This window comes from Cololabis saira, chromosome 6 (assembly GCF_033807715.1).
Source record: "Cololabis saira isolate AMF1-May2022 chromosome 6, fColSai1.1, whole genome shotgun sequence".
Lineage (NCBI taxonomy): Eukaryota > Metazoa > Chordata > Actinopteri > Beloniformes > Belonidae > Cololabis > Cololabis saira.
The window spans coordinates 625,633-649,730 of record NC_084592.1 but is presented as its reverse complement, the minus strand read 5'-3'; the positions used below and the strand labels follow the sequence as shown (position 1 = coordinate 649,730).

The 24,098-nt window shown below is 44.1% G+C and overlaps 2 protein-coding genes across 2 annotated transcripts in view; one reads left to right on the top strand and one right to left on the bottom strand.

The window, feature by feature from the left end:
- tmprss3a (transmembrane serine protease 3a) overlaps nucleotides 1-6,352 on the top strand; it is a 166,926-nt gene extending 160,574 nt beyond the window's left edge. The window contains exons 13-14 of the mRNA XM_061724283.1: nucleotides 3,096-3,248; nucleotides 6,308-6,352. Of these exons, the coding sequence (XP_061580267.1) occupies nucleotides 3,096-3,248; nucleotides 6,308-6,352 (198 nt within the window). The remainder of the gene's footprint in view (nucleotides 1-3,095; nucleotides 3,249-6,307) is intronic.
- Nucleotides 6,353-7,388: 1,036 nt separating this feature from the next.
- The window catches only part of itgb2 (integrin, beta 2), a 30,758-nt gene continuing 14,048 nt past the window's right edge, over nucleotides 7,389-24,098 (bottom strand). The window contains exons 7-16 of the mRNA XM_061723010.1: nucleotides 23,017-23,175; nucleotides 20,531-20,626; nucleotides 20,342-20,431; nucleotides 20,122-20,259; nucleotides 16,786-16,976; nucleotides 15,327-15,559; nucleotides 12,421-12,649; nucleotides 12,107-12,321; nucleotides 11,007-11,173; nucleotides 7,389-9,709 (exon numbers count right to left, since the gene is read on the bottom strand). Coding sequence (XP_061578994.1) covers nucleotides 9,644-9,709; nucleotides 11,007-11,173; nucleotides 12,107-12,321; nucleotides 12,421-12,649; nucleotides 15,327-15,559; nucleotides 16,786-16,976; nucleotides 20,122-20,259; nucleotides 20,342-20,431; nucleotides 20,531-20,626; nucleotides 23,017-23,175 — 1,584 coding nt within the window. The 3' untranslated portion in view covers nucleotides 7,389-9,643. The remainder of the gene's footprint in view (nucleotides 9,710-11,006; nucleotides 11,174-12,106; nucleotides 12,322-12,420; nucleotides 12,650-15,326; nucleotides 15,560-16,785; nucleotides 16,977-20,121; nucleotides 20,260-20,341; nucleotides 20,432-20,530; nucleotides 20,627-23,016; nucleotides 23,176-24,098) is intronic.

Genomic DNA, 24,098 nt, shown 5'->3' with positions numbered 1-24,098 from the left:
AAATAATGATAGGGCAAGCCTGAAAAGGGTGCAACAAGAACTCAACCAGAAGCTGAAAGAGGCCAAAAAACGTCACAGGGAACTAATAGAGGATACTTTCATGTCAATGAACTCAAATAAGCTGTGGGCCTCTATGAAATCCATTACAAACATGAATACCACGAAGAACCGCTTCAGTACTGATAGTGATCTGGGCAAAGCAAATGAACCGAATTACTTTTTTCTTAGGTTTGAAAATATGGGGGTATTATTGTTCCAATATTATTTGTGTGTGCGTAAAAAAGATGTGTCAATTCGTATTCGTAATGATAAACATTTGTATGTAAATAAAAAAGTTGTACCCAAAATTCTGCTGTCACACACATGAGTGATAAATTATTAGGGTTAGGATTGTTTTTATGTGAGTATGAATCTAAAAGCTGTGAGTGCAAAGTCTTGTGAATACAACTCTAATTTCTACGACTACGAGTCTTCACTGTGAACACGAATTCAAGTTTCTGGGTACGAGTCGAAAAACTGTTGAAATGACGTCACAGACAGGTCAAAGCATAGACATAAGAAAAATAGAGAAACATATTTTCTCATCAACAAAACATGTTATTTTCTGTCTAAAAAATGGCAAAAATAAGAACTTTATTGATCCCACATAGAAGTAATTAATGTTATATCTGCTATAGAGAACAAGGTAGTTCCAAAAAACAATATATATCCCCCCTCACAAAAATAAGAAAAATAACAAAGCAAATTAAAACATTTTCAAATAACAAAATAACATAATTGAACCATTTTTCAGACAAAAAAATAATATTTGAACAATTTTTCAGACAATAAAATAATTGAAAAAATCTGAAAAATTGTTCAAATATGTTATTTTGTTACTTGAAAATTTAAAAATATGTTTTGTTGATGAGAAAATATATATCTCTATTTTTCTTATTTTTGTGAAGAGGGATATATATTGTTTTTCGGCACTACCTTGTTCTCTATAGCTGATACAACATGAATTACTCCTATGTGGGATCAATAAAGTTCTTATTTTTGCCATCTGAGAAAATTAAATATATTATATTCGGTGCCTAACTGTTTTCCAAGTATATTAGTGCATGTGTGAATGAATAAATGAGACGTAAAACGTAAATTTCTTTGTAGAAAGGCGCTTTATTAAAATAAGTCAATTTACTTGTATTAGTTTACAGCGCAGTCTTGCCACATCCAATATGGTGGCGACTTTGACGCCATATTGGATGTGGCAGTTGGCTCCATAGACATCATATAGTGTTCTATATGATGTCTATGGTTGGCTCACTCGCAGACGCACTCGATGGGGCGTCTACGTATATATGTCTATGCTGTGACCTGCCTGTGACGTCATTACAACAGTTTTTCGACTCGTACCCATAAACTTGAATTCGTGTTCACAGTGAAAACTCGTAGTCGTAGAAATTAGAGTTGTATTCACAAGACTTTGCACTCATAGCTTTTAGATTCATACTCACATAAAAACAATCCTAACCCTAATAATTTATCACTCATGTGTGTGACAGCAGAATTTTGGGTACAACTTTTTTATTTACATACAAATGTTTATCATTACGAATATGAATCGTTATAACATGGACACATCTTTTTTACGCACACACAAATAATATTGGAACAATAATACCCCCATATGAAAACCATGACCCGTAACAGTTTGCCTATAGACAGGGGAAAAGGTACTGATGAAGCCATCAACAGTATCATCCACTTCACTCTCAAGCACCTGGAATGCCCTAAAGCATATGCACAGATTTTGTTTATTGATTTTAGTTCAGCTCATACAAATACCATCAAGATAACTGTATGGTGTGGACAAAAGCATCATGTTTTTATTTTACCAGGCAGTTCTGGAGAGCTTGGTCCGATGTGGGATGTCAGCCTGGTATGGGAACCTCACAGTCAGGCTGAAAACCAAATTGGCCCGTTTGGTGCATACAGCCAAGAAGGTGATGGGGAAAAGAGACCATCACCTGCCTGAGCCTGCCTGACAACAAACAGTTGTCAGGCAGGCCCAGACGGTAGCTGAGCCTTCCCACATCCTTTACTGAATACGAGCTCCTGCCCTCTGGGAGACGATACAGGGTTCCCAAGTGCAAATTGAATCGCTTTAAGAACTAATTCGTGCCAACCTCCATCAAACTCCTGAACAATGCTCCATGACAACGATGTGCAATAATTCTATTCTTTTTTTAATTGTTTTATTATGGTGATTTTTAGCATGTTTCAAATAGTGTATGTGTGTGTTTGTAATTGTTGCTGAAATAGTGCCCAGTGTTGCATTGTTTGTCACTGTAGCTGTCAAGGCATTTGCGGCTCAGCTGTCGAGTCCAGGACAAATTTCCCCAAGTGAATTGAATTGAATTGAATATAAGGCCTTATTGGCCAAACTCCTGGTTTCTCCAAGACGTGATAGTTCTTTATGTTCCTAATTTCTACTTAGTTCCTAGAAGATCCAAATGTAGATCTGAAAGGGTCTTCTGCTACCAGGAACCATTACTATGGAACCAACTTCCAATTTGGGTTATGGAGGGTGACACCACCTCCACCTTTAAAACCAAACTTAAAACGTTTCTTTTTAGTAAAGCCTATAGTTAGTGTTAGTAAACCTGAAATTAGTGTAAACTCTAGTGGGTTAGAGTCAGTAGTCATAGCTGCAGCTACAGGACAAGAGTAGAGCAGCTCGGCTTAAACAGAGCTTCATCCTAGATATGCTGCTATAGAGCTACGCTACAGGGGAACAGCAACATGATCCACTGAGCGGTGCCCCTCACCCTTCCTTCTCTTTCCTTTCTTCAGATCAATCCATACATTTTCATATTTGCTCAGGGGGGTCATGTGTTGGGTCTCTGAAAGCACCTAGAGACATTTTAAACCCTAATATACGCTATATAAATGACACTAAATTTAACAGAATCAGGATTTCCTGCATGTTATCTGGTTTGGACGCATCCTCCATGTTGGGGGTCTTTTGTGTTGGTAGTCTGGTCTTCACTGGACTCCTGCAGGGACTCTCCTTTTGGTCTGGACTCATCGTGGTCCCCTGTGTGTCTCATCAGGGGGACAGCGGCGGTCCTCTTGCCTGCCAGGACTCAACTATGTGGAAGCTGGTCGGGGCGACCAGCTGGGGGATCGGATGTGCTGTGAGGAACAAACCGGGTGTTTACACTCGCGTCACGGAGTCGCTGAGCTGGATCCGCCATCAGATGGAGGTGAGGCCTGGAAAAACCGGGTTCTGTTCCAGAAAGCATCCTGGAAGATGTTCAAATCTTGGCAGATTCAAGTGAATCAAAGACCCAAAAACTAAATTCAAAAAATAAAGACACAAAGTACTAAGGGTTTATTGTAAAACAGATAGCTGCTGGTCCCTCATTTGTAAAAAAAAGTTAGTTAAGACATCCGTCAGCTGAATAAACTGTGATGTGTGGGTGTAGTTTTGGACAAAGACAGAAGTTGAAAATTGACAATGGTGATGGGTGGACAGGATTCAATTAATCTCAATTTTATCTACACTCACCGGCCACTTTATTAGGTACACCTGTCCAACTGCTCATTAACGCAAATTTCTAATCAGCCAATCACATGGCAGCAACTCAATGTGTAGGCATGTAGACGTGGTCAAGACGATCACTTCAAACCGAGCATCAGAACAGTGAAGAAAGGTGATTTAATGGACGTGGTTGTTGGTGCCAGACGGGCTGGTCTGAGTATTTCAGAAACTGCTGATCTACTCGGATTTTCACCCACAACCATCTCTAGGCTTTAAAGGGAATGGTCCGAAAAAGAGAAAAGAGAAAAAGAGAAAAAATCTGTGAGCGTTAATGCTTTGTTGATGCCAGAGCTCAGAGGAGAATGGCCATACTGGTTGGAGCTGATAAAAAGGCATCACTAACTCAAATAACCACTTGTTACAACCAAGCTGTGCAGAGGAGCATCTCTGAACACACAACACGTCGAACCCTGATGCAGATGGGCTTCAGCAGCAGAAGACCACACCGGGTGTCCCTCCTGCCAGATAGGAACAGGAAACTGAGGCTACAATTCTCACAGACTCACCGAAATTGGACAACAGTAGATTGGAAAAACGTTGCCTGGTCTGATGAGTCTCCATTTCTGCTGCGACATTTGGATGGTAGGGTCAGAATTTGGCATCAACAACATAAAAGAATGGATCCATCCTGCCGTATCAACGGTTCAGGTAGGTGGTGGTGGTGTAATGGTGTGGGGGATATTTTCCTGGCACACTTTGGACCCATTACTATCAACTGAGCATCGTGTCAACACCACAGCCTACCTGAGTATTGTTGCTGTCCATGTCCATCCCTTTATGACCTCAGTGTACCATCTTCTGATGCTACTTCCAGCAGGATAACCTCCATGTCATAAAGCGCAAATCATCTCATGATTGTTTTCTTGAACATGACAATGAGTTCACTACTCAAATGTTCTCCACAGTCACCAGATCTCAGTCCAATAGAGCACATTTGGGATGTGGTGGAATTGGGAGATTAGCATCATGGATGTACAGCTGACAAATCTTCAGCAACTGTGTGATGCTATCATGTCAATACAGACCAAGCTCTCTAATGGTGCTTTTCCACTAGTACCTACTCTGCACGCTTCTACTCGCCACTCCCCCGTCTTGCGCTTCTCCATTACGGGCCGAGTGGGGTGGAGCCGTGCCGAGTATATACTTTTTCTGTATCTTTTTCTGAGGTTCTAAGCGTGCTGAGTCAGCCCTGTATCTGACGTCATCACAATACACGCCACTGATTGGTCGGGGGGCGGTGGGGGGCCCACTGTCAGACGTTTGAATCAGGAAACGGGAATCAGCATGAGAGCGACTCGCGGCTTGCAGTGATTTTATCCGACAGGCAATGGCAGCGCAAACGTCTGTTTCATGATCCAACTCTGAGGTGCAGATGTTCATAAACCTGGTGCTGAGGAGAGAATTAAAAAGGGATGTAGACGGGCGATAAGGAACGATCAGATCTACCAGGAGCTCTGTCACTTCTCAGCCGCTGAAGGCTGAAGGGGGTCCAACCCGGTACTAGCAAGGTGTACCTAATAAAGTGGCTGGTGCATGTATATAGTTTCTATTACAACAGAAGTTGTCTCTAAGATCTTCCAGATACCCAGAACATGACCCTCGATCAATTATTACATAAACAAAAGCACGTAAAACCCCCCCTTTAGGAGGGAAGAAAACTTGAGCAGGACCTGGATCATAAGGGGAGACCCTTCTGTTGAAGGCCAGACTGGGTAGAGCAGGAAAAGGGAGATCAGCCAAAGAGAATGAACAACAGACAAAGGTGAGACACAGACACAATGGTTAACTGGTGCACTGCAGGGATGACTATATAAACAGATGTAGACAGCAGACACTGAGGTGGTCAGAGGCCGGGACCGCAGGTCAGGATATCAGCAGGCATCTACCAGACATCCATACAGACAGGTGGAAGCAAGCAGTAGGATGACAAGAGGGTGGGACTGCAGGTCAGCATGCAGCTCCTGAAGCTCTGACCTGCAAATGTGCACAGAAAAGAAAAGGAGGAGCTGTGACTACTGGTCCTAACACACCAAAGTTTGCACTAACTAGAGGCTTTACTAAACACTAACGTTTGAAGTTTGCTTTTAAAGGTGGAGGTGGTGTCAGGCTCCTTAACCCAGATGGAAGTTGGTTCCATAGTAACGGTTCCTGGTAGCAGAAGACCTGTCCTCCAAATCTACATTTAGATACTCTAGGAACTACGAGTAAACCTGCACTCCGAAAACGGAGAGCTCTTCCAGGAACATAAGGCACTATCAGGTCTTGCAAATATTGCGGAATTAAGCCGTTTGGGGCTTTATACGCAAGTACAACAGTGTCCAAAGCAGCACTGAGGTCCAGTAGAACCAGTATGGACACTAATCCCTTATCTGAGGCCATAAGAAGGTCATTCATGATTCGGACCAGTGCTGTCTCTGTGCTATGATGCATTCTGAACCCTGACTGAAAAACTTCAAACAGATCATTTCTATACAAATGGTCACATGACTGGCTGCAACTACCTTTTCCAGAATTTTAGAAACAAATGGAAGGTTGGAAATTGGTCTATAATTAGCTAAAATATGTGGGTCAAGAGACGTTTTTTAAGTAATTAAAATGACTGCGACTTTAACAACCTGTGGCACATATCCTAATTTTAGGGGCTGTGCTAGAGAACTAGACCAGAATCTGAAGCAGCTCCAGAACTGTTCCTGAGGGTTAAAACTTTATTTCTGTTTTCAGAGAGAAGAAGTTCCCAGTTCACCTGTTCGAAGAACTGGAAACTGAACCTCCACAGAAACATGTGGCTAGACTTCACTGGGAACTTGTGAAACTAGCCTGAACCTTCATGGAGACAAACACATCCACCCTGGTTTGAGAGAGACAGATATGTTTTATTCCAGAAGACAGAACTGTAAGGTGAACCAGACAAGACAGGGATGAAGACGAGAGCTGACTTTTACATTTGATAACTCAAGTGGACTCTGGACCAGGGCCTCCTCTATAGGGGACTGTGAAAGTCCCCACGGAAGAACTTCTCGGTGAAGGTGGTGGATTGTGGACCACATTACCAAGACCATACACCACATTCACAGCTTTTAAAAGCAAACCAGTTTTGTGATCATTTTAATGTGTTAACATTTTTGAATCTTAATGTCTTATTATTCTTTTATTGTATTGAAATGTAAATGTCTTATTGCATTGTGTATTTTTCTTTTACCTGCAAGTGACCACAGATGCAGATTGTTAGCTAGAATACATGCATGCTTACATCTGTTGTTTATAGATGTCCATTAAATTGCACTGTCCATATCAAAAAAACAAATCAATTTATATATGGACGGATGGATGGACGGACGGATGGATGGACGGATGGATGGATGGACGGATGGATGGATGGATGGATGGATGGATGGATGGACGGACGGACGGATGGATGGACGGACGGATGGATGGATGGATGGATGGATGGATGGACGGACGGACGGACGGACGGACGGACGGACGGATGGATGGATGGATGGATGGATGGATGGATGGATGGATGGATGGATGGATGGATGGATGGATGGATGGATGGATGGTATTATACTTTGACTCATTTAAAATCATAAAATGATATTTTCACATTTTAAAATTCATCAGAGAATCAGAAGGTTGCTGCAAAACCGGATGTCCTCCATGATCAATAACATGAATCTAGTCACTTCTGTTCCACAAAAATATTTATAATAACTTTTTTATATTTTATAGAAGTTATTTCTCTCTCTTTTAATTATTTTTGGTTCATGTATTTGACAGAGCCTCAGATAGACAATAAATGTTTTTTCTCTAATATAATTATTCATTTAATTCAAAAAAGGCAAGAAGATTCACACAATGCCAAGAGGGAAAGATATCAGCAGGGGTGCACATCAATTAAAAATGAAAGAGTTTGTAAATGATCTGAAGTTCAGGGTTCTCCAATGAGAACTGGACGTTTTCCAGAACGTGAGGTTCCATCAGATTTACTCCACGATCAGACCACGAGAAACACAGAGGTCAATGTCAGAGCCTGCAGACCTCACTGATGTCAAATATAAACATTCAAGTTCATTGTTAGGTTCAGTTTCATTCTTTACAAAACACAGATCCTTCAAAACAGAACGAGGCAGATTGCTTCTGTTCAGAAGATACAAGCTTTTAAAGAGGGAATCACACATCTGAAGGCTGTTTTCCCAGAATATCCAGCAAAATAATAATCAGATGATCAGCTCAGATTGAAACAGTATGAAACATGGACAGGAGGTTAAGAATGGAAGTTTGAATAAAATAACATCAAGCACAACCGATGAACGCCTGTAAAACTCCACAAACATTAATCGCCGATGTTTGAGAGGACACGCCTCTATTTAAATTGTTTTTTTATCAGTTTGAATCAGTTGTCTGTTGATAGATTTTAGTCACTGAGCGGACCACCCCCATTGCCACCCACAAGGGTGGAGGCCACCTCTACCCTTGTGGGTGGCGCCCACTGTTGAGCACGGCAGAGTCACAGAAAAGGCCACAACTACTGCTAAGCATGGCGGGGCTCATGGACCAGGCCCTGCCCACTGTTGAGCACGGCGGGGGAGGAATCATGGACCAGGCCATACCCACTGTTGAGCATGGCGGGGGAGGAATCATGGACCAGGCCATACCCACTGTTGAGCACGGCGGGGGAGGAATCATGGACCAGGCCATGCCCACTGTTGAGCACGGCGGAGGAGGAATCATGGACCAGGCCATGCCCACTGTTGAGCACGGCGGGGGAGGAATCATGGACCAGGCCATGCCCACTGTTGAGCACGGCGGGGGAGGAATCATGGACCAGGCCATGCCCACTGTTGAGCACGGCGGAGGAGGAATCATGGACCAGGCCATGCCCACTGTTGAGCACGGCGGGGGAGGAATCATGGACCAGGCCATGCCCACTGTTGAGCACGGCGGGGGAGGAATCATGGACAAGGCCATGCCCACTGTTGAGCACGGCGGAGGAGGAATCATGGACCAGGCCATGCCCACTGAATACTTTTCTAAAAGTGACTGATGACTGTACATGCTTGGTTCTTTTCTTCAAGGTCATTTGGGGCTTGAGTCATGTTTTTCAGAAACTAATTAGTACTCTGGAGGATTCTAAGGCAGCAAACCGCCAAACATTGAAGTGAAAGTGCATCAAAACTCCCTTTACATTATTATATTCTGCTTTTCCACTTAACAGTATATTTTATTCATTATCTCAGTATTTAGAGTATCTACGGTATTTCTGTCACTGCAGAAACTGTAGAAGGTTGTCAGATGTCTGATTATCAACATGACAGAAGTCCGAGGAAAAAAGGGCAATTCTTACAAATAAAACTTTTAACTTTTAACTTTTGTAAACAAAGGGGGCACGGTGGTGCAGCTGGTAGTGCAGCCGTCTCACAGTAAGAAGGTCCTGGGTTCAATTCCCGCCAGGGACTTGTGGGTGTTGAGGGCGTGTTAAGTTCCCCCAGGACTTCAGTGCCCACACCCTGGGTGGGTTAGAGAAAGGATCTTTCTGTGTGGAGTTTGCATGTTCTCCCCGTGTTCCCCTGGGTAGCTAATGTGAGCTACCCTCACAAAAACATGCCCCCCCCCCCCAGGATTAAAAAAATAATAATTTTAGTAAAAATCTCTTCAATAACAGAAATTAAAAGTTCTGAAAAAAATAAACTCATTGTTTGGGCTTTCATCTGGATATTAAGATTAATGGCAGAATTTAAAGTTTTTTCACACTAATGACTTTTAATGTCAGAATTCTGGGACTGAAGGTTCCCGGGTCCAGAGGCTGCAGCGCCAGAACACCCCACCGTGCTTGACAGAGGGTGGAGGTGATGATAGAGTTCTGGCATTCTGAATGTAAATTTGGTTTTGTCACTTTAAGAATTGTTGCTGAAGCCAAACCAACTGTAGCTGCAATGATGTGACAGAGAATCATAAAGCTCAAAGTAACGCAGCTTTAAAGTAAAGGTACTGTAAATGAGCGTAAGAAAAGGTGCAGTCCAGTCCAGGTCCAGATCCGGGTCCAGGTGGCTGTCTTCACTCTCCAGTGAAGGTGGGGTTGGACACGGTGGTGGTAGCCTTCGAGAAAATGGGGTTGTCGGCCTGGAGATGAAGAAACTTGAGTCAGAACAGATTCATCTGCAGGAGTAGATGTTCAGCTTCTCCAGAACTCCTGAACTGAGTTGTGGTCCCTCACTGACCTGTTCTCTGTTCAGATCCAAACTATAGACTCACCTGTTAAGACTGGCATTTGGTTACTAATGGTATAGTGCAGTGTTTCCCAACCCTGGTCCTCAATGCCCACTGTCCTGCATGTTTTAGAAGTTACCCTGCTTCAGCACACCTGATTCTAATTAATGGTCCTAATTAGCTTGTCATCAAGACCTGCACAATTCTGTTGATGACACAGGTGTTTGTATCACGGTGTGCTGTCGCAGGGTAACATCTAAAACATGCAGGACAGTGTAGCCTCGAGGACCAGGGTTGGGAAACACTGGTATAGTGGAAATCTGACCAAGTCTTCCACCTTTACATCTGTCTGAATTCATGAAGTGAAAACCTAAACACTCCAGAGATCCATCCTAGAACATCTCCCCTCCTGAGAGACAGTTTTCGCCCTCAAACTCCCGAGGTCCTTAAGCTGCTGCCTCAAAGCCTGAGCGGCCTCCTACAGGTGAAGAGGCTCGCAGAGGACAAACCCTCGTATCCGGCCTGAAACCAGCCGGACACCACAGGTCCGGGTCCTCAGGGACGACCTCTGGGTGGATGCCGGGTGGGGCACCAGGGAACCTGGTTTAGGTGAGGGATATACAGCTCTAGAACTTCTACTTTAAACAGGAGTTATCAGAACCACGCTTAGTCTGGCCTGTTCCTCAGGACTGGTTAGGCCTGGGAGTTCCTACCAGGATCTGGAAGCCTCCAGGAGTAACAGGCCTGTAGACCTCAGACATTTGAAACACACAAGGAATAAAATCTTAAACTGGGTCCGGAAATGGACAGGAAACCAGTATGAACAGGAAAGTACAGAAGTCACATGATAACGTAGATAATATCATATTGACATGATATTATTTTCATTTTTTTTTAATTCATGTCGGTAAATTTACATGAATTCCCAGTTAGAACTGTTCTAAAATTCGCTTGAACATCATGTGAAAAGTTTCTGTAACTTTTGACTCCCAGCTTCACCCCGGCGGCGGTGTTGTCCATTCAGTTTCTCAGCTAAGTCCTTAAACCTTATGAACTTTGAATCTGGACTCTGCTGGAATAAATGACATCATAAATGATGGAGGGAAGCCTTTTTTTTAACTGCACTGAACCAGTTTACTAATGATATTTTCTGAGCATTTTGTACTTTTACTTGTGGAAGTGACCAAATAACTGATATAAAATGTCTCACGTTGGCCCAGTTGGACTTCTTCTTCTCGTTTTCAAACCTCCTGAACTCCTTTAGGTCTTTCATGTAGATCATCAACTTGATGAGTGCCAGCAGTATGATGCCGATCAAAGCCACAGCAGCGACGGAGCCTCCGATGATCACTGCCACACTGGGTGGCTGTGGACACTCTGGAGGAACAGTTGTAGGAAAAAAGATTAGTCTAAAAACTGAAGAACTGCAGAAACCATCAATGGCTACCGGTTCAAAACCACTGAAACTATCAATGGCTACCAGTTCAAAACCACAGAAACCATCAATGGCTCGGTAGCCAAAACCACAGAAACTGAAATCGGCTACCGGTTCAAAACCACAGTAGCCTTTGTTGTGATGAAGAGAGAGATGAGACTGTTGAAAGGCGGAGCAACATTCTCCCCTCACATATGGAACTGTGGGCAGTGACTGAAAGAACCAGATGGAGAATACAAGCAGCTGAGATGAGGTTCCTCTGCAGGGTGTCTACACTCCCCTCTAGCGACAGGAGAAGTTCAGTCATCCAGGAGAGACTCAGGGTCACTGCTCCTCCACATCAGAGGAGACAGTTGAGGTCCTTTTTCTGGTTAGCATGTCTCCTGGATGCCTCCCTGGTGAGGTTTTTCAGATGTCCAATCAGGAAGAGTCCCTAAGGCAGAAACCAGACACTCTGCAGAGATTATAGCTCTCAGCTAGTCTGGAAACACATTAGTATCCTCCTACAAGATGACAGTTGGAGGAGTTCTCCAGTTCTGGTTCCATGACCTGAACCCGGGGAGAAGAAAATGGGTGAAGGGATGGATGAATAATACTGGCTCAAACTCTGAGACTGCTTGGGGATCTCGCTTGGGGGATCTCGCTATAATCCAATATTTATAGTCCAGTTCTCCATCAGAACTGGACTATAAATATTGGATTTATTTGGTCTAATATGAAATATTATATATATATATATATATATATGTATATATATATATATATATATATATATATATATATATATATATATATATATATATATATATATTAATATGAAATTCTGAGTAAGCTCCTCAGTTTGTCATTTTTTCTTGTGTCCATCAGCAACATACCTCTCTCCATCAAGACTTCAGCCTTGTAGTTGTCCCTTCCAACCAGCTGTTCTAGCTTATAGGTGATCCAGCATGCCTTGCTGTCCTTCTGGCGGCACTCCTTCCCTGGTATGCTGAACTTTTCCACCTTCTCATGATAGATGCTTCTCCTGCAAGTTTTAGTGCAGTTCTTTTCGAAGGGACCAGAGTCAAATCCCAGACACTCGATGCAGCTCCTGAAAACCAGTCAAAGATGTGTGCACTGGTCAAAAAACTATTGGTCAGAAGTAGATCTGGCCATAATTAATGGCTTCAGAGAGACATGGAGGGCTCACAGTTTGGTCTGGCATGGATCAGGACATCCCAGGCAGGTCTTGCAGTTTGGACGCTGATATCCCTCGTCACATTCACAAACACCACACTCGCAATTCCCTCGGCCGAAGCAGACAATGCTGCTGTTGTTGTTGTCAGTCCGGCAGCCCTCGTCAGACTTTTCACACTGACATGCAGAGCCATCAAAACCTATATCACATTCGCATATTCCACACCGGCACTTCCCATTTCCTAAAGGTGGTGAGGGATAAAGAGGAGAGTCAGTGTTGGGATGAAGATGGCACGAAAGAGATAGTTTAGGACCAGGGGCATCATGTACAAAGAGAGTAAAACGGCTCCTCGTTACGCTTTATTGTCACGTATAGGCATAGGCATAGGCTACAACGGATTAAGCCCAATGTACACGTGTATTGACTCTTACACATTGTGGATGTCTGCAATCACCTCTTTCATAAGTATAATAATGTGAAAAACATAAGCTTATATTTAAAACATGAAGCATCACGATCTGATTCCTCTGCTGCAGAAATAAAGACAAGTTGTGCCAACGTGATTATATCGAGGTGCAAACGTGAGAAATAAAGAGCAAAGTCGCTGTAACTGAGACCGGTCTACGTCCCGGCCTCCATCACTGGGAGGAGAGACCGGTTTAACACTTTCTGGAGAAACACGTTCTATAGTCCTGCAGCACCTGCAGCTGACTCCATATCAGACTCTGAAAGTAGCCTAAACATTCAATAAAAACTTTATTCATATATTGCTGAGTCACATCAGTTTGTACCAACAAACCTTTCAGTGACATTTAGCAGGTATTATTTTAGCAGATGTTTGTCTGATGAAGCTATTGATACATTTAAGGAGGCCATTGCTCATCTTACGACAGTGGAAAATAGTGAAGCAGGCCAGTGACCTGGGTTCTACCTCTGCAGATGTTGATTTTCTTGTTAGTAACACTGCTGATTTCTTGCATTCAGCTGAAGTTGCTCCTTTGAAAAGGAGGGTTTCTAGCCACAGGAGCTTAACTCCCTGGTATAATTCAGATATTCGCATGTTGAAACAAAGTGTGCGTAAAATGGAAAGGAAGTGGCACTCTTGTAAGTCTGTAGACTCTTATCGTGAATGGAAAGATATTCTAATAGTATATAAAAAAGCCATTCGTAAAGCCAGAACAGCTTATTATTCATCGTTGATAGAGGATAACAAAAGTAACCCACGTTTTCTGTTCAGCACTGTAGCCAGGCTGAGCCGTGAATTCCTGCAGCTATGGGATATTTTAAAGATCTTGCTTTTAATAATAATAATGACTTGGATTTATATAGCGCCCTTCTAGGCACCCAGAGCGCTTTACAGAAATCATTATTCATTCATACACATTCTCACCAGTGGTGGTAAGCTACATTTGTAGCCACAGCTGCCCTGGGGCAGACTGACGGAAGCGTGGCTGCCATATCGCGCCAAACAGCCCCTCCGACCACCACCAACATTCATATACACATTCAAACACATTCACACGGGGCAAGGTGGGTAAGGTGTCTTGCCCAAGGACACTATGACAGCAAACTGGGACAGAGCGGGATTCGAACCGCCGACCTTCCAATCATTGGACGACCCGCTCTTCCACCTGAGCTACTGCCGCCCCAATCTCTTTATCTCGAGTAGTCCTCCCATACGGTCGACATGGCGACTGAGGGATGTCCGACCTGTCAGCAGCTTCTGGTGAAAGCATCATGTTGGTCCGAACCGGAGCGTCGCTGGGACCAGTTCAGGGCAGGGAACCAGAAGGATCCTCTCGGTGACCTAAATCAGCTTATGATCCAGTGTTCACCCTGGACCAGCAGATCGGTGTGGTCCCTGAAGACTCCCCCCTGAATCTCCATCAGCCAACCTGCTGCTCTAACAGGAGCCAAGGCTGCCATTGTGATTTGCGGTTTCCATTGTTGTGCTCTTACCTTTAGTTGTATGTTCAGATCATGTGGTGGTCTGAATGGTTTTACTCCTATATCATTGATCAACAATTTTTTGTAAGTATGGATACATGCTCCTCAAGATTTCATTAGGTAAATTATGGAGTCCCCCAAGGATCAATTTTAGGCCCATTACTTTTTAATTTATACATGTTGCCACTTGGGGATGTCATCAAGAGACATGGCATTGGTTTTCACAGCTATGCTGATGATACACAACTTTACACCACTGTGTCTTCTGATGACATAGTACCGATGAATGTTCTTTTAGATTGTATTTTAGAGATTAAGTCATGGATGGCAGATAACTTCTTACTACTTACTTCATCTCTCTTCTTCTCTATAATTCTAACAAACTGCAACATTTTAAATCTTCTAAGTGTGTGAGAAATATAGGCATCCTTTTTTACTCTGAGCTGGATTTTGTTTCACATATTAAAAATGTAACAAAAACAGGATTTTATTATATTAAAAACATCGCCTGAGTCCGGAGGGGGGTATTAATGTGAGGATGTATGTGAAAATGTCCAAATGTCAATTTTTAACCATGAGTGTGTGAGTTTTTATATGTTAAATGTTGTATTATGTAAAGCAATTTGCATTATTACTGTACGAAAAGTGCTATATAAATAAAGTTTGATTTGATTTGATGGATGGCTGAATAGATGATGGTAGGATGGATAGATGATGGATGGTATTACGGTTTCAAACCCGCCACCTCCACAGTCTGCGCATTATCCACTGCGCCATCACCGTTCTGTCACTTAGACACTCAGGATCACCTCAGAGTTTCCTTCCTGGTGGTGAGCTGGCTGAGTGTGAGCACTGCACACCTGCAGCCATTTACCAATACCAATACCGGTTTTGTGGAAAAGGGGTATGACTTAAAGTGCAACTTCATTGTTGTGTTGGTGAAATTATATTTAAAATAACTGAACGTTTACCTGCACACTGTTTATTCTTGAACTTCTCGCAGTGCTCGTTATCACACTCGCAGTATTTGCCGTAGTAACTCGCCCCGCTCTCTGATTGGTGGCACTGGCACTGCCCACACACGCACTCTCCCCGCCCCTCACACTCGGTGCCGTTGAACCTCTGGCACTTGGCTCGCAGTGAGCTTCTGTCCTCGCTGCCAATGGAGCAGTTGCAGAACTGACCGATGAAACCATCCATGCACCTGACCAAAGTTAAAAGAACAAAATTCAAGAACGTCAGCCATGTGGAAATTTCACTGTGTAATCACATGGAGTCTTATCTGGTATTAATGTGCATAATTAATACCACGATAATTAAGATCAGCAGCAAGAACCCTCAGTAGATGTTTCCTGTCTGACTTCATTAGTCTTGTGGTTCTAGAGAAGTTCTGGTCCGTTCTTCTTTCCAATGTTGCTTCAGTTCATTGAGGTTTTTGGACGTTCAGGTTTACACAGCTCTTTGAAAGTTCAACCACAGCATTTCAACCAGGTTCAGGTCTGGACCTTGACCAGGTCATTCCAAAAACCTGGATTCTTTTATTTTTCATCATTGTGATGTAGATTTGCTGCTGTGTTTGGGATCACTTCCTGTCACATGACCCAGTTTCAGCAGATATTTAGTGTCTGACTGATGTCCTCACATTTGTCTTTTGAATACAAGGTGTCAAGGTTCAGGGGTCCCTCTTGGCACTGTGTTAGCATAAACCTAAATGCTCCAGACAGGCCTGCTGATGAACAGTTCATCGGACCATTGATTAGCAACACCTGGCTGCAACTCCCCTGATGTGAAGGTCCATGCAGATACCTGTCGGACCCCAGAGGGCTGGTTTGATGATCTCAGGATTGTTTTTCTGCTTTCTGCAATGATGTGGTCCTTCCCAGGGTAGGAGTAAGGTTCTGCCTCAAGTGGAGGAGTTTAAGTTAATTTGACTTTTGTTCATGAGTGAGTGAAGAAAGGAGCAGAGGATCTACAGGTGGATCTGAATCTGGAGTAATGTGGACTTTGAGATGAGACTGTTTACTGGTGGATCTACGTTCCTCCCCTCACCTATGGTAGTGACTGAAGGAACCAGATGGAGGATACAAGCAGCTGAGATGAGTTTCCTCTGCAGGTCTGGACTATCCCTTTGAGATGGGAGACAGGGGAGACAATTGAGGTGCAGAGATGCTTGATACCAGAGATGGAGGTCTGGGAACCTGAAGATGAAGAAGGTGAATGGATGGATGGATGGATGGATGGATGGATGGATGGATGGATGGATGGATGGATGGATGGATGGATGGATGGATGGATGGATGGATGGATGGATGGATGGATGGATGGATGGATGGATGGATGAGTACTAAGTATTGTCCATGACTGAACTGAAGGTGCACATTAATACCAGTTAAGACTCCAGTTTGCGGCATTCACTGATAAAGAACTCACATGCAGACTCCACAGGTGATGCCTCCCTGGTTGTGGCAGTGGGTGTGGGTTTGGTCTTTGGGGTCATTGCAGCTGCACTCACAGTTGGTGGACAGCATCACTGTCAGCGTGTCTTTATAGCCCTGAGGTTTGATGATGAACGACTTCTCCTCCATGCAGTTGCTCAGTGTCACTGTGACGTTGAAGGAGATCTACAGAGGTTAGTGAGGATTGGTGAGTCAACATTTTATAACCATCCATGGTGCTTGGCCACAGAGTTCCTGGGCCTTGGATGTCAAAATTGTGCCAAAGTGGTTGTAGAAATAGAAACTGACTTGCAAGCATTAAGAGGTTCTGGACAACCATGACCTTTAGTCTTGGCAGAAATCATAAGCATGCTGACTAAATGTTAAATGTTTGTATCCTGATCAAGCTTTCTTCCCTCCTAAAGTGAAGTTTTTAACCTGACATTGTGTATTTAATAATTGCATGGGGGTCATGTGCCGAGTCTCTGAAAAGCAACAAGAGACAACTTGTATCTTAACAGACACTGTAAATAAAATGAAATACCTCCACCTTTGCTTTTAAAGGTGGTGTCAGCCTCCTGACTCCAACCTGCTGCTGACCTTCTACCTCTCATCCATCCAGAGCCTGCTGACGTACTGCATTACAGTCTGGTACGGCAGCTGTACTGCTGCGGACAGGGAAAGGCTCCAGAGGGTGGTGAAAGCAGCGCAGAGGATCATCGGCTGCCCCCTCCCCCCCCTCACGGACATTTACACCTCCCGCTGCCTCAGCAGAGCCACAAAAATCATCAAAGACAGCTCCCACCCCGGCTCCGACCTGTTTGACCTGCTGCCTTCAGGTAGACGCTACAGAGTCATCAGGTCAAAAACAAACAGACTCAAAAACAGTTTTTTCCCCAAAGCCATAATCGCCCTGAACAATATGTGAATCATCCTCGTTACTGTCTCTTTAAACTGTGCAATACTTCTCCCGGACTCTGTGCAATATTCTACAATATTCTACACATGTATATACTGTCATCTGTAAAAAAAAAAACAAAAAAAAAACGATTCAAATGCACCTTAACATTTTTTATATTTTTTATATTACTTATATTTCTTGTATTTCTTATTGTTTGCACTACTGCTATTTATCTTGCACTGGAGAGGGGATGCTACCTCTAATCTCACAGTACCCAGGTACATTGATAATAAAGTATTCTGATTCTGATTCTGATTAACCCAAACTAGAAGTTGGTTCCATAGTAATGGTTCATGATAGTAGAAGACCCGTCCTCCAGACATTTCGATCTTCTAGGAACTACGAGTAAACCTGCACTCTGAGAACGGAGAACTCTCTTAGGAACTATCAGGTCTTGGAGAAACCAGGAGTTTTGTCATATAGGGCTTTATACAGAAGTAACAAAACTTTTGGATCCTAAGTTTTACGTGGAGCTAATGGAGGGATTCTAACACTGGAGACGTGGTCTCTCTTGTTGATTCTTGTTAGCATTCACGCTGCTGCATTTTGGATCAGCTGGAGGATATTCAGAGAATTACTTGGACATCCTGCTAATACATTACAGTGACAAAGGGATGTGGCGGATCTACATGCACCACAACGGCACGGAGTGTTAAGGCTGCGTCCCAATTCTCCCCCTCGCCCTCGTTTTCTTCACTAACCCTAACTTTTGCGCGTTCCCGTGAAGGTAGTGGTGTCCCAATTCCTCTTTTCACTTAGGGGGAGGGGGCATAACGAGGGCTAGGGGCTGAGAATAGCCCCTTCAAATCGAGGGATTTCAGATGCTCACTTGGCGAGCGAGGGGGTATGAAAATTTCCCAGAATGCTTTTGCGGTCGACTCTGCGTCGATTTGACTCGCCGACCGAAGGCAAACAGGCAGACTCGTCTCAGAGAAATAGAGAGAAATAATCCTGTGACTCGTCAGATTTGTTTTGGATGTTTCTGATATAATAGTCTTCAGAAACCACAAAGTAATCCAGCTGTTATCTGGGTAATTTACACACTTTCAGATAAAGTTGCCGAAAATCACGCCAGAATAAAGGGATTTATGGTTTCGCGTTACACCAACGCAGAGCCTACGGCGTAGGATACGTAACCTACGCCGTAAGGTCTGCGTCGATGTACGCGGCGACGCGCGCCGTACCCTACGCCGTACCCTACGCCGTACCCTACGCCGTACCCTACGCCGTACCCTACGCCGTAGGCTCTGCGTCGATTTAACGCGGACCCAAACTCCGGAGCCGGCAGACAGAAATCTCTAAATTTCGGAGCAAATTTCTTAACAGGCGTAGCTACAACTGTTAGATTTCATCTATTAAACCAACATCTTCCTAAATGATTTATTTCAGCCAGCATAATTCTCAACAGAGCTGCGTCCCGGGAGAGTTTCTCTCCCGGGACGACGGAGTAGCCTGACCCGGCAGACACGTCTTATCTCGGGCTGTGAGCTGAGGCTGCTCCCCGGGGGCGGCGGCTCTTCTCATCTCCGAAAACATTGGAGTTATTTTGATAAACTGAGCCCAGGTAGGGGATCTTAAGGTTACCTTTATGCCTGAAAAAATATTAAAACTTAATAAAGTGCCATATTAACAGCGCTACAGCTGAAATTAAAACAGCTTTTGGCTCTCTGCTTCCTGATCAGGGTAGGGATAAAAACGAGGGGTAGGGGGAGAATTGGGACAGGCACCTGGGCCAAGTGCCCTAGATCTCAAGTGCCCTAAAATCTCCCCCTTCTTTTTTAGGGGTTAGGGAAGAAAAGAAGGGCGAGTGAAGGAGAATTGGGATTGGCCCTAAGTCTTTATTAAAGTCAACCTCACAGCAGGCAATAGAGCAGAGTTCAGTCCTCAGGATAATGGTAACGCTCAGAGTGACAGGAGAGCGAATACCAGAAAACAGCTGGTGTGATCGCTGTGCAGATCTGGAAGCTGGAACACAGATTAGTCAGAGGAATCGCCAAGCAGCCCAGGAGTAGACAAACACAAACCAGAGCCGCTCAAGCGTAACTCGTGGTCGGGGAACGAAGGCTGAGGTGAGGCTGGCCAATGTTCTTGCCAAGTGGATGAAAATGACTACGACTGAATCTGTTCAAGTCTGTTAAAAACATAAATAAATGACTTTATAAAGCCATTTTTTGTTGTTCTTTTGATCTGCCACAATAATGTAATTAATTTAAAGGAAAACACCTCAAGTTGAGGGCTTTTCTCAGCAATTTTTAGGTGAGATTAAAAACAGAATTCGATTAATTAATTACAGATCTTAATTAATTAATCTCTCACTGTTTTTAATTGCTTGACAGCACTAATTATAAGTACAAATCTAAAGTCACTGACCTCTTGTTTGACAAGAACGTCGTTACAAATCCCTCTTGTGGTGCTCGCTGGCTCTTTTTTGTCACAGATGGGGGTGTACAAAACTTTGACGCCCTCAGGAAGGTTTTCATGTGTCAGAGTTACCTTAGATGATAACCTCTGTCGTGGATTACACATGAGAAAAGTTAGTGGAGACAATGTGGACCAACACCAGTCACTGAGGACGTATCCACTGACTTACGTTGTAGGCATTCTCAATCAGCTGAACAACATTGTTGGAATCTGATGATAGAACTCCCACCTCTGATTTTGGAATCATTTTAGAGAGTTCCTGCAGACAACATCGGATGAAAAATCAGTTCGATCAAGGCAGTGTTTACTCTACAAATCCAACAACAGGGGTGCAAAAATGAAAATGAGTATCATCTACCTTGTACACACTCTCCACGTTCTTTGTTACTGCAAAGATAGGCTGAATGTTGTTCTTCTCCAGCTGCATAGCAAGCTGTCCGACAGATGGATAGTCCTGGACAGATCACAGAAACCAGACAAAGGGTTAAATGACTGCAAACTTCTGGAAGGACAAGAATGAGGACGGGCACAAAGGAACGAAGGAAAGGATTTAAACTGGTGTCTGTACCGATCCCTTTAGACCTCAGAATGGACTGGTGTCTGTACCGGTCCCTTTAGACCTCAGAATGGACTGGTGTCTGTACCGGTCCCTTTAGACCTCAGAATGGACTGGTGTCTGTACCGATCCCTTTAGACCTCAGAATGGACTGGTGTCTGTACCCATCCCTTTAGACCTCAGAATGGACTGGTGTCTGTACCCATCCCTTTAGACCTCAGAATGGACTGGTGTCTGTACCCATCCCTTTAGACCTCAGAATGGACTGGTGTCTGTACCGGTCCCTTTAGACCTCAGAATGGACTGGTGTCTGTACCGGTCCCTTTAGACCTCAGAATGGACTGGTGTCTGTACCGATCCCTTTAGACCTCAGAATGGACTGGTGTCTGTACCCATCCCTTTAGACCTCAGAATGGACTGGTGTCTGTACCCATCCCTTTAGACCTCAGAATGGACTGGTGTCTGTACCGGTCTCTTTAGACCTCAGAATGGACTGGTGTCTGCACTGGTCCCTTTAGACCTCAGAATGGACTGGTGTCTGTACCGGTCCCTTTAGACCTCAGAATGGACTGGTGTCTGTACCGGTCCCTTTAGACCTTAGAATGGACTGGTGTCTGTACCGATCCCTTTAGACCTCAGAATGGACTGGTGAATGTACCGGTCTCTTTAGACCTCAGAATGGACTGGTGTCTGTACCGGTCTCTTTAGACCTCAGAATGGACTGGTGTCTGTACCGATCCCTTTAGACCTCAGAATGGACTGGTGTCTGTACCCATCCCTTTAGACCTCAGAATGGACTGGTGTCTGTACCGGTCTCTTTAGACCTCAGAATGGACTGGTGTCTGTACTGGTCCCTTTAGACCTCAGAATGGACTGGTGTCTGTACTGGTCCCTTTAGACCTCAGAATGGACTGGTGTCTGTACTGGTCCCTTTAGACCTCAGAATGGACTGGTGTCTGTACCGATCCCTTTAGACCTTAGAATGGACTGGTGAATGTACCGATCCCTTTAGACCTCAGAATGGACTGGTGTCTGTACCGATCCCTTTAGACCTCAGAATGGACTGGTGTCTGTACCGATCCCTTTAGACCTTAGAATGGACTGGTGAATGTACCGGTCTCTTTAGACCTCAGAATGGACTGGTGTCTGTACCGATCCCTTTAGACCTTAGAATGGACTGGTGAATGTACCGGTCTCTTTAGACCTCAGAATGGACTGGTGTCTGTACCGATCCCTTTAGACCTTAGAATGGACTGGTGTCTGTACCGATCCCTTTAGACCTCAGAATGGACTGGTGTCTGTACCGGTCTCTTTAGACCTCAGAATGGACTGGTGTCTGTACCGGTCTCTTTAGACCTCAGAATGGACTGGTGTCTGTACTGGTCCCTTTAGACCTCAGAATGGACTGGTGTCTGTACCGATCCCTTTAGACCTCAGAATGGACTGGTGTCTGTACCGGTCTCTTTAGACCTCAGAATGGACTGGTGTCTGTACTGGTCCCTTTAGACCTCAGAATGGACTGGTGTCTGTACCGGTCCCTTTAGACCTTAGAATGGACTGGTGAATGTACCGATCCCTTTAGACCTCAGAATGGACTGGTGTCTGTACCGGTCTCTTTAGACCTCAGAATGGACTGGTGTCTGTACTGGTCCCTTTAGACCTCAGAATGGACTGGTGTCTGTTCTGGTCCCTTTAAACCTCAGAATGGACTGGTGTCTGTACCGGTCCCTTTAGACCTTAGAATGGACTGGTGTCTGTACCGGTCCCTTTAGACCTCAGACTGGTGTCCTTACTGGTCCTGGTGTTCTGCAGTCTTGTGGCCTTGGACCTTTCCTTCTCCCTCTATAAATGCTGCCATCATCTGCTTTTCTAAAAAAGCATTTGTATGCAGATGATACTCAGATAAATCCATGTGTGAATACAGATGGGTTTGAGATGAGACTGATATGACAGATCACTGTCATATCAGTCTCTTCTTCCAGGTCATTCAGTCAGAGCTCCAGTCTCTCAAACTACAACTTTACTACTGGTCCCTTGAGTTTCCAGCAGTAGTATGGAAGACAAAACCTTCAGTTATCAGGCTTCTTGTTCTGGTGGAACCAGTACACCAGACACCCTCTCTATCTTTAAAACTTTGGTGTCCTGAACCAACCCTTTAGTTCTGTTGCTACAGCATTAGATTGATGCCAGTACTCCCATGATGCACTGGGATTTACTCTTTATGGTAACGTTGAATTTAATGCACCTGTGCCAGTAATGATACGTGAGTCATATGGTACTTTACCTACCATGTCATTGCTTTTGGAGAAAAGGCTGTCCTGAATGTGGCACCGTTCATCGTTGGGTTCCAGAATTCCAGCCAGTTTTCCGTCTCCAGCCATATGGAATCCAGCATCGGTGGCCAGAACGATTAAACGAGTGCTGCTGTTCCTCCAACCAATTACACTCTGAACAACACAAATCACACAGTCAGAAAACTTCACTCATACTCATGCTTTAGTTCACACACCTTCAGACCACTGCGTCTGATGTGCTGGAGGACGTGGCCGTCCAGCGCCGCCAGTCACATCCTAAAGCCAGTAAGCACTTCAGGCACAAGAACTTCTTGTAGATTTGTGGGATGAAGCAGTTCATTACTTTAACTGTTCTGCTCCTAGAACAGCATTGCTCTAGTGGGGGCCTGCTGCAGATGTTCTGTACAACTGTGTCTTAATTCAGATCTTGAGATTTTAAGATAATTTTCAAAGGTGTCCATTTCTATGTTTTGTTTGGAATATTTCTATGCATATTGCTGTTACTTTAACATTTTTAAGATGTGTATCCATGATAACGCAAAGTTTTTCACACGTGGAAGCAGCAGATTAGCTTTCAAAAGACCAGATGTTGGCCACAAAAAAAGAGGTCTAATGTAATGTTGCAGGGGATGTCATCACTTCAGTTGTTGCCGGGTACTCCAGCTTCCTCCCACAGTCCAAAAACATGCATAGTAGGTTAATTGATGTTTCGAAATTGCCCGTAGGTGTGAGTGTGTGTGTGCATGGTTGTTTGTCTCTATATGTGGCCCAGCAATGGACTGGCGACCTGTCCAGGGTGTAGGAAATTGGCACTGTAACTGTGTCATTTCCATTTGGGGATTAATCAAGTATATTTCATTTTGTTCCAGCATGGTCATCTGGTTGTCTAGTCATCTGGTCACTTGGTCTTCTACTGTTCATAAGGACTCTGCTTGTGGTCCTTACTGTTGGTGCTCCTCTTGGTTGGTTTCCTGATCAAACTCTTGAATCTTCTTCCTGTGATCTGGTTTCCCCAGTTTGAGACTGAGTTGAGGAAGTTACTACGGAAAAAAGGTGTTTTTGTAGAACCAGCAGGT